The sequence below is a fragment of the Sphaerodactylus townsendi genome, linkage group LG11, assembly GCF_021028975.2.
Source record: "Sphaerodactylus townsendi isolate TG3544 linkage group LG11, MPM_Stown_v2.3, whole genome shotgun sequence".
Classification (NCBI taxonomy): domain Eukaryota; kingdom Metazoa; phylum Chordata; class Lepidosauria; order Squamata; family Sphaerodactylidae; genus Sphaerodactylus; species Sphaerodactylus townsendi.
Genome location: NC_059435.1, coordinates 41,591,768 through 41,607,159, shown reverse-complemented (window position 1 = coordinate 41,607,159; position 15,392 = coordinate 41,591,768). Strand labels below are relative to the sequence as shown.

The window sequence follows — 15,392 nt, the reverse complement described above, 5'->3', positions numbered from 1 at the left end:
AGAGCATTATTGTTATAACTTTTAAGTTGGTAATTAATGTAGCTAAAATTAAAAATTCTTCTAAACCAATGTTTTAGTACAGTGTTCTCAAACTGCCTTAAAAGAATGCTTGGGTCATACATAGTTCCAAGGTTACACTGTATTAGTTGTCTCAGGAGTGGCACCGTGTGTTGTTTCATTGAAGGTAAGACTATCTACTCTGTGGCAAGCAAGTGGGATTTTTTTCTTTTTCTTTTCCATCAATCACATGTAAGTGCTGATATGTTCTAGAGGACATGTCAACAAATCATATATAGTGAACTTTGTAATAAGTTGGCAGTATCCTAGGCCAGCTGGTGTTCTGCTAAGACAAACCTCTACGCTAATTCTCTGCGCTCCCACCCCAGAAATGGAATGCTTGTCCTACAGTCTTCTGCGCGTCTGTGGAGGCCTGTGCAAAGAAGGGGTTTGCTTCAGTATGCCTGGCAGACTTGGAGTGGCATGACAGTTTCTTGGGTGATGCTTTTAGCTTTGGCAGTTGTTGTCCCTGAATTAAATTGGGAGTTGTGCTGCCCATGCCAAAAGCATCACACAGGCCCTGTATATTAGTTTGACAAGTACATGGTACAAAGTGACAACTTTCTCAAGAAGCTTTTGGGGGTTATTTTGTGCAGTCTGCCTCCCAGAAAACTTGTGTGATGCTTTTTTGCATGGATGTCACCACTTCTTAACTCAGAGCATGGTTGCCAAAGCTAAAATACTGTCCAAGAGACTGTCAAACCACTCTTAGTCTGGCAGGAACACTAGAGTGAGCCATTTGCATAGATCCTGTACAATCGTGCAAAAGACTCTGGAATAAACACTGCCTTTTTGAGAAGCAATGCTTCTGGGAAGGAAGATGATGAGATATACTCTCATTTCGTCTACCTAGAGCTCCTTTTCTGTGATGTTATTGGCAAGGGTTCCTCCAGCTCCCAAGCAGCTATCCAGATAGTGAGCAATCATCTCTTGCCTTGAAAACTCTACAGAATTTTGATAAGTTAGCTGTGACCTGGCAGCACTTAACACCTTCTCCTCTTCAGCTAATGGGAAGAAAGCTAGTTGGGAAAACTGCATTGCTTGTCCAACAGTGCTAGTTTAAGTGGGCCACTAGCATGTCATGTATCTGTTAACTCTCTTTGGTTCTGTGATCCGTTAGCAGCCCTGCTGGGGAGGCTGGGAGGTGAGGTGGCTATTAGACTCTCTGAGTCCTTTGAGTTTTGCAGATTTCCAATGCAAGCTGTTGCCAGTAGGTGCGTGCACAATTTTTTTTTCATGTTTTTTGGATTAAGGTATGTTGGATCCAATTTTTTTTCAAAAAAAACCCCTTTCCCCAAAAGCTTAATACCCATACTGGTAAATGTTTTTTTTCACTGGATATCTGGAGATTTTTGGCTTCATTGAAGTCTACAGGGATTTTTTTTTTTAATGCTTGGGTAAAATGATGGTAGGAAGAACAGGCTGTTTTTCAAATTACAGGGACCAAATTTGCAACATAGCTGCAGGTGAGTCTCCACAGAACCCCCCAAGTTTGCATTGGGGGGTCCAATTCTATGAGCACCCAAATGAGGGACACCTGGAGGCCCTGTACAATGAGGGTCATCACCCTCCTGCTCATTGTGGAAGGCATGTACCTGGGATAGGCATTTTGGAGCAGTATGTGGAACCTGACTTCTACTGTTCTGAAGGGCTTCCTGTCAATTGTGATCATTTGATGATATGGGTGACCCTTCTCTCGACCACCTGCTTCCTATCTCTTGGCACCCTAGCACAGTCCTTGCTGAGCATCTCCAGCAGAGATGCTTGCTGTTCCTTGTCTTCTGGGGACCATTCGCTGTGTGCAGCAGGGAGAGCACAAGGTGAAGTTGCTGGTTGACTCACCCCTTGGTTGGCTAGTAGTCACTTGGCCACCTCACTAGCATCTCTCTGTCTGGTAGAGCTTCATCAGATGGTTCCAGAGACTAGAAGTCAGGAGATTATAAATATCTTTCCCTTGACTGATCCCAGCCCTACATGGCTGGCCTGCGCACACCTGGATCCTCTGTCATCTTGAAGTGCTTCCAGACTGAAGATGTGAGGGAGCAACCCAGACTGACCAGTAGCTGCAGACACCCCCTGAACCGCCTCCTGTGAGGAGCTTGGGGCAGCCACGCTGTGTATAGAGTGTCCAGGATGAGATGACCAAAGAAGGGTTGAGTTGGCAGCACCTTGGGGCACCCCCATCTCTTTCTCTTGCACCACCTCTGACCTCTCCTGTCTCCCTGGAAGACTCACTGAACTTCAGAGAAACCAAAGGAGGAGATGATGCATTCAGTCTCTCCTCTAGTTCCTTCAGCATCCTCCTGGTCTCTGGGGTTAGCTCCACAACCTGAACACTCTCCTCCCAAAAGCTCACCTCAGAAGGCACCTCAGGCAGCTTCTCCTCCTGCTGCTAGGAAGGCTCAATAACAGCTGGAGAAGGGGCGGCCTGAGTCCTTTGTGCCGGTGGTGCTGTTTTAGCAGCTGCCTCAATGGAAAGGGCATTGTGTGGCGTCTTCATTTCATCTTTCCTGTCAGATGTCAAGTGGTGGAAGATGGCTCAGGAGCAGATTCCTTTCCCCCAGAGCCCCAACTGTGTTCCCTTCAGATTGCTCATTGTTCCCTGGGCCAAACTCTGGCTAACTAACCAAGGTAAATTAAGTGCCTAGCTCCCTTTCATTCACTGCAACCTAATAGCCCCTGAATGTTTTTAAATAACCCTTTCCCAAGAAAAGGAAGGTTTTATTTTGTAAAAAGTTTCCTAATCTGACTTTGCTTGAAAGTGTGGTTTACCGTGTGTGTGTGTGTGTGTGTGTGTGTGTTTAAGGAACATCTACCTGGTACATTACTATTCTAGAACCTATCTGGGGATCTACCTGCAACCATCTGGCAGATGAATATCAAAACCTTTTAAGTAGGGAAAGGTAACTGCACTAAAAATTTTCCCGGCTCCTCTACTGCAAGCTTCCCAATTCCAGAGAAAGGAATTGAGAAGAGCTCCTCTGAAAAGCTTCTTACTGAGGGGCTAGTTTTCTAAGACCGCCTAGCTTCAATTGTAATGAAGCTCAATGCTGACACCAAAAGTGGTTAGTGTATGCTCATTAACTATTTCCCAACAAGATCCTTGACTCTTCTTAACACCTCCCATAAGCTTGATTAGGAAGAAACTGATGTCTTACGCTTGAATTAAAATTTGAGGTTTTTAAACCAATTCCTACCAAGCCCTTATTAATACTAGTTTCAATTTAAAACTCTCAATTGCTATATCAAAATGTCTCAAATGAATCCTTTAGGGAGGAGCACAACAATAGAATTCCACAAACTCAACAGGGCAACAGTGAACAGACCCCCCCCCCCCTTTAAAACTAGAGAAAGAAAATCAGGGAACAAGGGCCTGGCCCACCACAACACCTCAACACAATAGAGAAGCAAGCACCAGAAAACAAAAGGGAAAAGGAAGGAAGAATTGGTGCAAAAAACTAACCCCCCCTCCCCCAGACTTTGAAACCCAGAGAAAGAATTCCTCCTTCGAAAAAGACAACCCTGGAACAGGGGTGAGGAAAAATCCTCCCCAATGAAATACCTTTTTTAAAAAAACCCAGAGCCTCCCACAAAAGAGCAAAAAAAAAAATTACAAAAAACCTTCAAGAACCACACAACCAAACAGGAGAAGACAACCAAAGAGAAAGATGGGCTAACTAATAAATAAAACAAGGCAGCAGTTTACAGTACTTTTTGTAGTTGTATCAGTCCCGTTTATCCCAACCTTGGGACCTCCAAACCATATTTGTTACATTAATGTTAATTGTGGTCCTAGGCTAAAGCCCCAAGAGTTTCCTTTCAATAAAAGCCATTTTAGCTTTCATACACTTCCCTGAGGACTCAGGTCTCTGATGTATAACATGGTATTGCAGTGATAAAAATCAACACTCAATTCATGAAAACTGCTAAGAAAAAAATATGATCTCTGAGCAATCTCCTGAAGACTCAGAAAAACAAAAGTTTCTTTGACCACCTCCCTTCTTCCTATTTATACCACGGCTTGATTTTTGCTTTGTTGTATCAACTGGAGGCTCAATGGCGGAGTGTCTTTTTCTTGTGTTTTGCTGTGTCTGCTCAATAAAAGTGAATGAAATTTTTTTGTTTCTTGTCTCATGCTCACAAAAGTGAAATCTGTTTCCATATTAAATACTTTTGTCTACCACCATGTTCCCTGTTGGGGGTTCTGTGGCCACTCATATATATAGTGAGAAGTTGTATTTCTGTATAATTGTTCCATGGATAGAACTGTCAGGTGTCAGAACATACATATGTATGGACCAATCAACACGGGTTAAAGGCGGGGGGAAAACCAGGGTTGGGGGAAACTTCGCATAGATCCCGCTTCTAACACGAGTCCACTCCATGTTAGCCCCCCTTTCAGGTTTTTCAAGAATCGCGATTTGTGCGATTCTTTTGTTTTAAAGCACCTAGCAGCTGCGGTCGGGCAGGAGGCACGTTATGTGGCTGCACTTTCCTCTTTTCGTTTAACTCCCGGCTCCCATCTGTGGAGCCACGCAGGCACTTCACGTATCCTACCTGCAACCCGCTTTAAATTTGCTGTGTGGAAAGGGCCTACGTTAGGGCACAAATGTGCTTTTCTTCATTCAGAGATGTCCTTTTAGATCGCCTGCAATCAACAAAGTGGTGGAGTTGTTTATATTTTAGATTTATTAGCCGCTCTCCCCCGGAGGGCTCAGGGCGACGTACAACAATGAAAGCGTAATAGCAACTAATAACAACAATTATGCCTTCAAAAATGCCCCTGGATATTTTTTCCTCCTTCCCATTGCCATGGAAAGATGGGTATGATCAAGGCACCATTTCAAGAACAGGAAAACATTAAAAACAATGTATGGGACCCTTCTTTAAGAGGGAAAGGATGAAACTTGGATACCAGTATGAGCCAATTGTTGCTAATCCATGATAATGACAGAATTGGCATGAGAGGCTGTAGGGCACATTTTTTTTCTGTATTGTTTTTGGGAACAGTTTTGTTTAGACAGTTCATGGCAGAGGAAGAGTGGATAGGTGGCTGTGCGTCCTTCCCCACAGACCTGGGTTATCTTTATGCTTTAGGAGCATGTAGTACTATAGGTCTGTTTTTGTTGTGACGTGGTAACTTCTGGATTTCATTCCTTTGCATATTATGCATGGAAGGATGGAGTGCATAAATTTGTGTAACTGCCTGTCACAAATCAGGCATAGGTCTTCTGATTGCAAAAGAGGTTTGATATGATCTTGGAGCATTTGTTTTCCAAGGTGGTAAACTTTTGGGTGCTGTGTGTGCTTTTTTGGTTTGGAAAACCAGTGGAAATGTTTGGAAAATCATGGATGTCTCATAGGAAAATATAAAAGCTTCTGACACCTGTGTTTAGTAGATTTTAGACTGCTTAATTTAAATATGTTGGCAGCTAACATTAATTTAAATATGTTGGCAGCTAACATTGATTGTATTGATTTTTTTTGTCTCCTGCAGATCTGGAAACATTTAAGATTCCAGATGACCTTGGTGGCTGGGTTATTCATTATCTCTGTCCTTGAGATTTTTATCTGGTTGGGTCACTTGTACATGTTCTGCTCATCCCCAGTGCCTCTCCACCACACTCCCTTCCTCCTTAATTTTGACAAAAGTGCTTTATGCTCCAAAAACCACAGTGTGGTTGGCAACCACCTTTTGCCTGTTAAGTAGCAAAAAAATCCTGTCAGTCTCTGAAAGCATAATGTGACTGTCATTTACCTCCTACACATGCTTTCAAAGAGCACTTGTTTGCTAGAAGTACAGGGTGATGCATTTATTGTAAAGCAGGGCTATACCAATTTTGACAGGTTTAAAAATCATACAAAAGCATATTAACTTACACATTTTTATTAGGGAGAAGCTCTTAAATGTATAATTTTAAAATAGTAACCGTAACCAGAAAGTTGGGTGGGGTTATTATAAATGCAGGTGTCAATTAAAATCTTATATAAGGAAAGCTGTGGAAAACATAGCAAATGTCATGCAGGTTGCTTGTCGTGACTACTGAAGTGCCCTGTTTTCCCTTCCATAGGCAACAGTGCAAAACCTAGAGTTTTCTCACCAGCTTATTTTTCTGTTCCCTTTTCCTTGCACGAAGACTTCTTGTTTTACATGCTTGAGCTGTTGATAGGAGTAAATAAATAGCTTCCCTTTACTGACCACTGAAAGCTGAAGCCCTCAGAGGTCCTTCCCTGCTTAGTTTTGTGTTCTTTTAGTGCCTATTTTATTTTGGTGATTTTTTTGCTCATTTTAGAAGGGTAGCCCTGTTGGTCTACAGCAGGGGTCCCCAAACTACGGCCCGGGGGCCAAATGTGGCCCCCTGAAGGCATTTATCCGGCCCGCCAGGCATGGCGGCGATGGCTCCATTCATGTGCAGTGGGGGCTCGAGGGAGAGGAGGAACCGGCTCCAACGGCTGTTGATTGCAGTTACATGATGGCACCCCCAAATCTCCATGAATTTTCTGACCCAGAGTTGGAAACCTTACACGTGGCAACTCCTGCTCCGCCCTTCCCTGTCGACTACTCCATGTGTTGCTCTCAGGCTTTCTGTTCCGCCCCACTCCCATTGGCATCAGCCAGGCTGGCGAATCGCTCGCTGGCTGCTAGGGAGGAAAGAACCCAGGAAGATACCTGATCCTGGGTTAGATGGAATGTTTCATTGGGAAAGTTCTGCTTCGTTTTTTACAGGGGAAGGTATTCCACAGCCTCCCCAACAATATTTGGAGCCCACCCTGTACTTGACATACTTTGGTCACTGTTCTAAAAATAGACCATGACAGAAAGGCTGAAAGGTGAAATCAAACATTTTACAATCATTTGTGCATAGGAATTTGTTCATAGTTTTTTTTAGTCCAGCCCTCCAACAGTCTGAGGGACAGTGAACTGGCCCCCTGATTAAAAAGTTTGGGGACCCCTGGTCTACAGTAAAAGAACTAGATTAGAGTCTATTGGTACCTTAGAGACCACCATGATTGAGACCAACAAGATTTTTCGGGTGTAAGATTTTGAATCAACACATTATTTGTCTTCTTTGGTTAAAGTTGTTATAATTTAATATGTCTGCTTTGAGACATCACTGGAGTTGGAACTGTATGAAGAAAATACTTTCCATTTCTTCCCTTCTATCACTCTCCCCCCACCCCCCATCCCTCCTTAAAGGGAGCTCAGGTCAGCAAACAGTTTTTGGCCTGTTCATTTACATGTTTACATTCAAAACAGTACTGAAACATATGACAAGTTAGGCAGTTAGACTTGCACTGCGTGATTAGCATTGGTCATGAATATAATCACATTTGTAATACACTTATGTGTGTGCCTGAAGAACTGTTGTTGAAATGACTTGGTAAAACAGATGCTTAAATTGAAAAAACTGGGGGCAGTTTGAGCTTTTAATCAGTTATATGATTTTGCATTAGAACAAAACTTATGAATTTCATTATTGGATACAGTAGAACTTATTTAAAACTGGTTGTTGTGGGCTTTCCGGGCTGTGTGGTCGGGGTCTGGTAGATCTTGTTCCTAACATTTCGCCTACATCTGTGGCTGGCATCTTCAGAGGTGTATCACAAAGAGAAGTGTGTTTATTAAAAACTATCAAGCTTTTGTTCAAAGGCTTCCCTTATGTTTTTTTCAGCAGCGATGCAGCAGGTCTTGGATAACCTTACGGATTTGTCCCCATCATCAGGAGCTGAAGAAATAGATCTTATTTTCTTGAAAGGAATTATGGAGAATCCTATTGTAAGATCACTTGCTAAGGTAAACTGATTTTTTCTGCTAACATTCACTAACTGTCATTTGAAAAGAGGTGTTGTAGGAGAGATAACTAGACCATCAGAAAGACAAATAAGTGGGTTCTAGATCAAATCAAGCCTGAATTCTCCCTAGAAGTTGAAATGACTCAACTGACAGTTGGTCATATCATGAGAAGACCAAGACTCACTAGGAAAAACTGAAGGCAATAAAAGATGAAACCCCAACAAGAGATTGCTTGACTGAATAAACGAAGCTTTGGCCTTCAGTTTGCAAGACCTGAGCAAGGCTTTTAATGATAAGATGTTCTGGAGGTCATTAATTCATCGGGTCATCATAAGTCACACACATACATTCACTGACTGTGATGTATAATGTGAAATTAGGCTTTGGAAGGTGATGTTATTAGTTCATGGAAGTCTGTTAGATGTGCTAAGACCTCCTTAAGGCTTTGCATACGGAATAATTTAACTTAATTAGGTGTGTAATGAGAGCTGTCTCCTGCATACATCCTGATCAGGATTGTTCTCTTTCCAGTCTCTTGGAGGCCTCTAAGAACAGTAATCCCCAAAATGGTGCCCATGGGAAACACAACACTTGCGGACATGTTTCCTGGTGTCCAGAAACTGTTTGAATCTAGGAGGGAGAAGCATCTTGAATGGAAAAGGGGGGTGGGGGAGAAAGGAATGCCTGGGAGTGAAATTAAATTCTTTGTAAGTTTAAGAGTCCTTTGCTTGGTTTTAGGCAAGGATTTCTTTGCGTCTTGGTGGACTTGGCATGTTCTCCCTGTGGCTGTATGGGAACCAAACCCTGTGGTTTCTTTGAAACTGAAACAAAAAACACACATCTCTTCCAAACCAAAGAGATGATCCTGCCACCCGTGGCTGTTCACTATTATTTCTCAAAATTCTGAAAGTGGCTGTAGGCTCAGCCTGGTTGGAGGAGCCCTTCTCTAGAGGTCGGTTCGTCGGGAAAACAAGATTCAAGCCTGTAGAGACAGAGACCTAACAGCTCTTTTTACTCCAGCTATATCACCTGGCATGTGAAGATGCCTTGGAAACTTTTGGAGAGGACTGAGCCTGTTAAGACCCATTTTTCCATCATTTTATCAGTGTGGTCACAGTGGGGTGTCAAACTCCCTGTTCAGACAATAACTCCCTTGATGGGTTCAAGGAGTTTATTGATGACATGAGAGCAACAGCAAAAGACAGTTCTGGCGAGAAGGCGCCAAAACTGTTGATAATATGTTGTAGCAAACCCCACCATAAGAACCAAGACAGCAGAATGGGTCCAGTCTGAGAGCCCGTCCCAGCCGCAGAACTCCAAGGCCAGAGAACCAGATAAGCACCTGCAAAAGCCAAAGCAATAACTTTTCCCAGCAGTTCCCCCTCCCAGCAAATAGCATCCTGACATGGGGTGACCTAAATGCATGTTTGCCCCTCCACCACTAAAAAAACAATCTCAATTGTTGGAAATACGAGCATCAAGAGAGGACTTTTTATTGTAGATGGCAAACTTGTGAAAAAGCTAAAAAACATTGGAGGAAAATACATACAATAACTCAGAAGATTTTGAAGACTAATGAAACCTGAGGCTTATCTGTTGGGACTTACGGTCAGATTTCTGAAAAGAAAACATGGAACTTTGCTTTTATGTATGACAGCAGCAGCAAGAATATCATATGTGCAGTAATGGAAAACTCCAACTATTCCTACAATTGAAGAATGGTGGGTGAAGGTACTAGAGTTGGCCAAGATGGCCAAGTTGATAAAACAGAAAAAAATAAATTAATGACTAGTGGTTTTGAAGGTTAAGAACTGTTAAATTAAAATCCAATAAAGAAAAGTTAGACTGTTCATTAATAATGCTAAAGAGTTAATTTCATTTTGATACTTATTGGCCAAGTGCTGAAAGTGTAGGGTTTTAAGAGTTAATATTTGTTGTCTATATGTATTAAGTACTTTATAAAATGGTGAACTTCTGTCTTTGTGTATGCTTTCGACTTTGATTTTGAAGAACAAATTTGAAAAACATTGTGAAGAAAAAAAATAAAGCTTGCCTTGCAGTGATGGGGGCTGGGCAAACGATTATGTTTATAGTTGGGCAGGCTACATTTCATAAGGCAGATTGATTATCTTTTTCCAAAGCTTGTTTGTAAGCTTGGAAATGTATACATCTTGTGCAAACAAACCAGTTATAAAGTGATGATCTGACTACTGAAGAAACAAACGACAGCATAGCCAGAAGGAAAAGGCTCGTGCCTGGCTCCTCTAATGTGACTTGAAAGATGGAATACAAAAGAGAGGCTGCTTTTTCAGTGCTTTTTTCCTTGTTAAAAGAATTGGTCTTATACCAGTTAGACTGGCATGACTTTTCCCTGAAGTCTTCTAGCAATTGTTGTTTGACAGGCACGTTAAGAATTTTGTCAGAGGTCTATATCCTTGATTGCAGAGTTATGGTTGCCTGAAGTAAAGAACTGACTGTTAAAGTAAAGTAAAGAACTGTTCTGTAGTCTGAGTATACTTTATTCCTTCTACCGGACTGTATACCTGCTGTAATATCTTGCCTGTATTTCTAGAATTAGAGAATGGAATGTCTGTACAGAAAGTTGTGAGGCAGGCAGTGCTTCACAAAGGTTAGAATGTCAGACTAGGATCTGAAATCCTCAGATTTGAATCCTCACTGTGTGTTGGAAACTCCCTGTGTGAATTGGGCCAGTTGTACACTCTCAGCCTAACCTAGTATACATAGTTTCTGGTGAGTAGCCATGTTAGCCTGCAGAAGAAGAGCAAGCTTTGAGTCCAGGAGCACTTTAAAGACCAACATGATTTCCAGAGTGTAAGCCAAAAAGCACAGCTCCCTTTGTAAATTAGCCTGGGAACCTTGTTGGTCTTTAAGAAGCTTCTATACTCAAATCTTGCTCTTCTACCATTGATTTTGAGGATAGGAGGATTAGGAGGATAAAATGGAGGCTGGGAAAATTCTGTAAATATGTAAATAAGAAGGAAGTTCATTAAATTGGTTTAATAAAGCATGGACAACCATGAATTTTGAGAATGGCTGCATCTATGCAGTGTATGCAAAATCTAGAATGAACTTCCAGCAGAGCCAGTGCTGATGAAGACAAAGTGTTGTTGTCAAAACATGGAGGAGGCCTCATGATGAAAATGGAAAATCAAACATATTGTTCCTGTTCACTATTTGTACTGATTTATGCTTCTTCTATAATCACCACAGGCTCATGAACGACTGGAAGACTCTAAACTTGAGGCTGTGAGTGACAACAATATAGAATTAGTCAATGAGATTCTTGAAGACATCAGTCCATTAGTGAACAAAGATGAAAACATTGCTGAGTTGGTTGGTATACTGAAGGAGCCACACTTTCTGGTAATGCAGTATTTTTTAATCTATAACTTTGTTTGCGGGGAAGGGGAGGAATTGCTTGTTGCAGTGGATCAGAATCTGTTTTAACCAAATGAAAAAAAGCACAGTGACCCTGATCCAAAGAAAGTTGGCTAATTCCCGTTGATTTCATTGGGATTTAAGCATGACTTTCTTTGAACTCGAGGGCCTGTACTTTTTTTCATTGATGAAAAATTAGCCTTAATGATGGTGTGTTTGATTTTAACGAGATAAACATCCAAATAATGGAAAACAACTGTTGTTACCCATGGTTTGAGAAGCCTTCTTGTAACAGCATCTGAGAAGCACTTTGGGTTGTTAGGAGAGCTCAGAGGTAACCCCTCCTGCCCTACGAGATAACAGCCAGAGTCGACCTCTCCGCTTGGCAGAGGCAAATTTACTGATGGTCCCTTGTCCCTCCATGATGCCGCTAGCCTCCACCCGGGCCAGGGCTTTTACGGCCCTGGCCCCTGCCTGGTGGTACGCTCTTCCTCCATCTGTTAGGGCCCTGTGGGACCTTGGGGAGTTCCGCAGGGCTTGTAAATCCGAGCTGTTCCACCGGGCCTTTGGTGAGGCTGGCTGCTGAATCCACCCCTCTTTGCTGTTTCTGTCACTCCATATGTCATCTGCTGATTGAATATTGGCCGGGGGTTAACGCCAAACATCATCTACTTATCTTAATGATAGAAGATTATTGCTGCTAATGTTTTAATGTTTTAATTTATTTATTGTCTTAACTGAAATCATATGATGTATTGTGTTTCATTGTCTTGTAAACCGCCCTGAGCCCTTCGGGGGTAGGGTGGTCTATTAAAATAAACAAACAAACAAATAAATAATACAGTTCCCATGGGGCAGAGGTGCCAGGGAAAGTGTAGTTGTCGACAAAGCTTGTGAAGAAGCCATGAAGTAAAGATCAAGGAAAGAATACACAGATGGCAGTGGATACATATATCAGGCTGGTTACATATGTATTTCTAGCATCAGTAATTTGTTATTTATTTATATTTTTCATATTAATTTTTATTAAAATTTTCAAGATATGAAAGACAAATTATATATTGTGCACATCAAATATTATAACATTATGTTTCATCACTACATGTATAATGAACTTATAAAGTAAATAGAAAGAATTCAAGCTATTCTCTCTTTAACTTCCTAGTAATACTATATATTCTTATCCTATATTTTAATTTGCCAGGTGTTTTTATCTTAATATTCTATACAAAAATATGTATCTTATCTTTTGCGTTAATATATCTTGTCCAATGCTCCCAATTTTGTTTGCACGGGTCATATGGTAATTTGTTATTTTAAGCAGTTGCACGGTTCCGGGAATGTATCTCAATCATCCCCTGACATCAATTCATGTATTCTATATTTGCAGTCCCTTTTGGAAGCCCATGACATTGTGGCATCAAAGTGCTTCGAATCTCCTCCCTCTAGCCCAGAAATGAATAATTCTTCGGTGAACAATCAGATAGTACCCGTAGATGCTATTCGCATACTTGGCATTCACAAAAGAGCAGGAGAACCACTGGTGAGTGTTCATTGATCCTTAAATGTGGTGCAAACATAAGTATAGAAGAAATTTGGCTTACTTGGATGTTTTGCTTTGTTGCTCTGCTTTAATCAAAGTTATAATGTACCTGTTCCTAGCGAAAACTACAAACTAACAGCAGAGAACAAGTGGAACAGGAAAATCTGAAAGTGCTCACTGGATAATTAGTCAGGGGGGGGCAGTCTTACAGCCCCATCTAAGCAGCCAGGTGGCTGGCTGTGGCTGTGCCACCCCACCACTGCCACTGAGAAGCCCCCATGGTGCTCTATAGATGTACACCACCTTTTCAGTGGCTTAAGTCTAAAGTACAAGCCACCAGTGTAAGGTAAGCTGACTAATGTCTCCTCCCCCAGCCTGCCAGTGCTGTGCTAGTGGTAATGGCGCTGGGACGCTGGCACAGTGTCTAGTGCAGCTTATCAGCTCTGGGGAGGGCAGCAATGACTGAATGCTGGCAGATTTACCCCTCTACCAGGGAAAATGCCCCAGAAGAACAAATCCGCTGGTGTGGCCATGCACCACTTCCAAGGGAAGATTTGGGCCCTGCCCCTTTGGATGGGGCTGTGATTCTAAGGCCCTGAGAGGAACTTCAGTGGGGCTTCAGAAAATGACCGTCCCCTTCCTCCAGTTAGCCCCCTGCTGAGTCAGCTTGGCTTCAAGCAGCCAGTGGCACTGTTGCAGCGAACAGGTGGCCCAAGCTCTGGACATGGTTGGTATAAGCAGCTTCTTCCACAAATACACCAGTGGGAGGAGCAGTAGCCTCTGCCACTTGAACAAGCAGCCACAGTGCTTTCCTTGGTTTTGTTCCCCAGAGGGGTGTGGAGGCCTTTCTAGGGCTGTTTTCGAAGATCATTGAGTGTGGTGGCTGTACAGTTGGGGTGAAGGGCACCCTACAGCTGACTGCTGTTATGAAGCCAATGCTACTTACAGCATCTGTAAGACAGGGTAGTAGTAGTGTGGCATTTGGGCATCCTGGGGCAGTTGGGGGTACTCCAGCACAGGGCCCTTGACAGGGTCCTGGGCAGCTGCCCTGAGTGCCAAGAGGCTAAATCTGTACCTGCAATCAATACTTTGGTAGTCCAGAGATATTTAGAGGAGCTGAAGTCAGGGTGGTAAAATGGGAAGAAACAGAACTCTTGTGAGGCAAGTTGCTTGCTAGAAGCAGTTAAGATACACCAAGTGATTAGGTAACTACAGTGTATGTGTGTTCACTGTGTATGCTAAGCTGTTAAATCTAGCTTGAGATATATTAGTAAAACTATTTACTCTTCCTTTTTATTGTTGGGCTGGAAGATAAAAGAAAGTGAGTAAATCTATATTAATCAGCTTGAAGTACTATTTTGATTTTGGATTATTAGGGATATGCAAACCTCATTGGCTATTATGGTGCCTGCTGATAATTAGTATAATAAATGGCAGTGTTTCTAATGGTGATAAACTGTAAACTAACAATGTTGGCCTTCAAATGTTCTTCAGGGTGTTACATTTAAGGTTGAGAATAATGATCTGGTAATTGCACGAATCCTTCATGGAGGAATGATAGATCGACAAGGTCTTCTCCATGTGGGCGATATCATTAAAGAGGTTAATGGTCATGAAGTTGGAAACAATCCAAAAGAACTGCAAGAACTTCTCAAGAACATTAGTGGTAGTGTCACTCTGAAAATTCTTCCTAGCTACAGAGATAATATTATTCCTCAGCAGGTCAGTAGTGCTATTCTTCATTTGAATCTGTTTATAGAAACAAAATGTTCATATTTCAGTGGAATTGGATATGCCTTTTGATTAATCTAGACCATCTGTCAAGTTACTTCATTGTTTCCCTTTCCTTCTAATTAAGTATATTAACTATTTCCAGTATATAGCAACCAGTTGTGTACTATCAGTGACTCATCAACAGTTCTTTGATGAGTTATGAAATCCTTTCGTAGAAGGTAATATGAATGCTCTGTGTAAATTAATTTTTTTAAATTCAGTTTATAGGCTGCCCTTTCCCATATGGCCACAGAGTGACTTACAACATTAAAATATAACAGTACAGTCAATGAAATATAGTTATCACTATCCCAGTGCCACAATCACCTTAGGGGGTAGGCAACCAGTCAAGATTGTACCCTCCATAAAATAAACATTTGCACAGGGGAAGGGAAAGGGAGGCATGTAAGAAGGCATGACAATACACCAGGACTGTTCACTGTACAATCTGGGCAGCTGCAATTGCCTTTGCTCCTCAGTGTATTAACGCACGTGAACAGTTATTATTGTCCACAAGAGGGATTAACATAAACTTCTTGAGTTGTCTTCTGCCCATTCCATTTCATGGTGCAGATGTGTAGTACATTTACTGATATCTAATTCAGTGCTTTTTATCCAATAATAATTATGTATTTTTAATGGTTGGAGCAATGTGTCTTCTTCAGGTGTGTGTTTTTCCCTCCCTAAATTCCAGGTTTTCATTTGAATCTGGGGTTACATCCACTTTACATCCACCATTCCACTTTATAATGATGCCACGCAGAGAAATTTTTGACATCTATGCAATACATTTGGAAGACAGTGACGTGCGGTCGGTTGAGATTT

General features: G+C 41.9%; 1 protein-coding gene across 4 annotated transcripts in view; it reads left to right on the top strand.

Annotated features, from left to right (window-relative positions):
- The window catches only part of PALS2 (protein associated with LIN7 2, MAGUK p55 family member), a 54,608-nt gene that overhangs the window by 20,276 nt on the left and 18,940 nt on the right, over positions 1-15,392 (top strand). For 3 of the 4 annotated variants that reach the window (XR_007245728.1, XM_048510539.1, XM_048510542.1), the window contains exons 2-5: positions 7,731-7,852; positions 11,084-11,236; positions 12,642-12,794; positions 14,289-14,516. Coding sequence is in view for 3 of the 4 variants with exons in the window: in XM_048510539.1 (XP_048366496.1) it covers positions 7,736-7,852; positions 11,084-11,236; positions 12,642-12,794; positions 14,289-14,516 (651 nt within the window). In the remaining variant the exon portion in view is untranslated. The remainder of the gene's footprint in view (positions 1-7,730; positions 7,853-11,083; positions 11,237-12,641; positions 12,795-14,288; positions 14,517-15,392) is intronic. The other variant, XM_048510541.1, reaches the window with a different exon arrangement.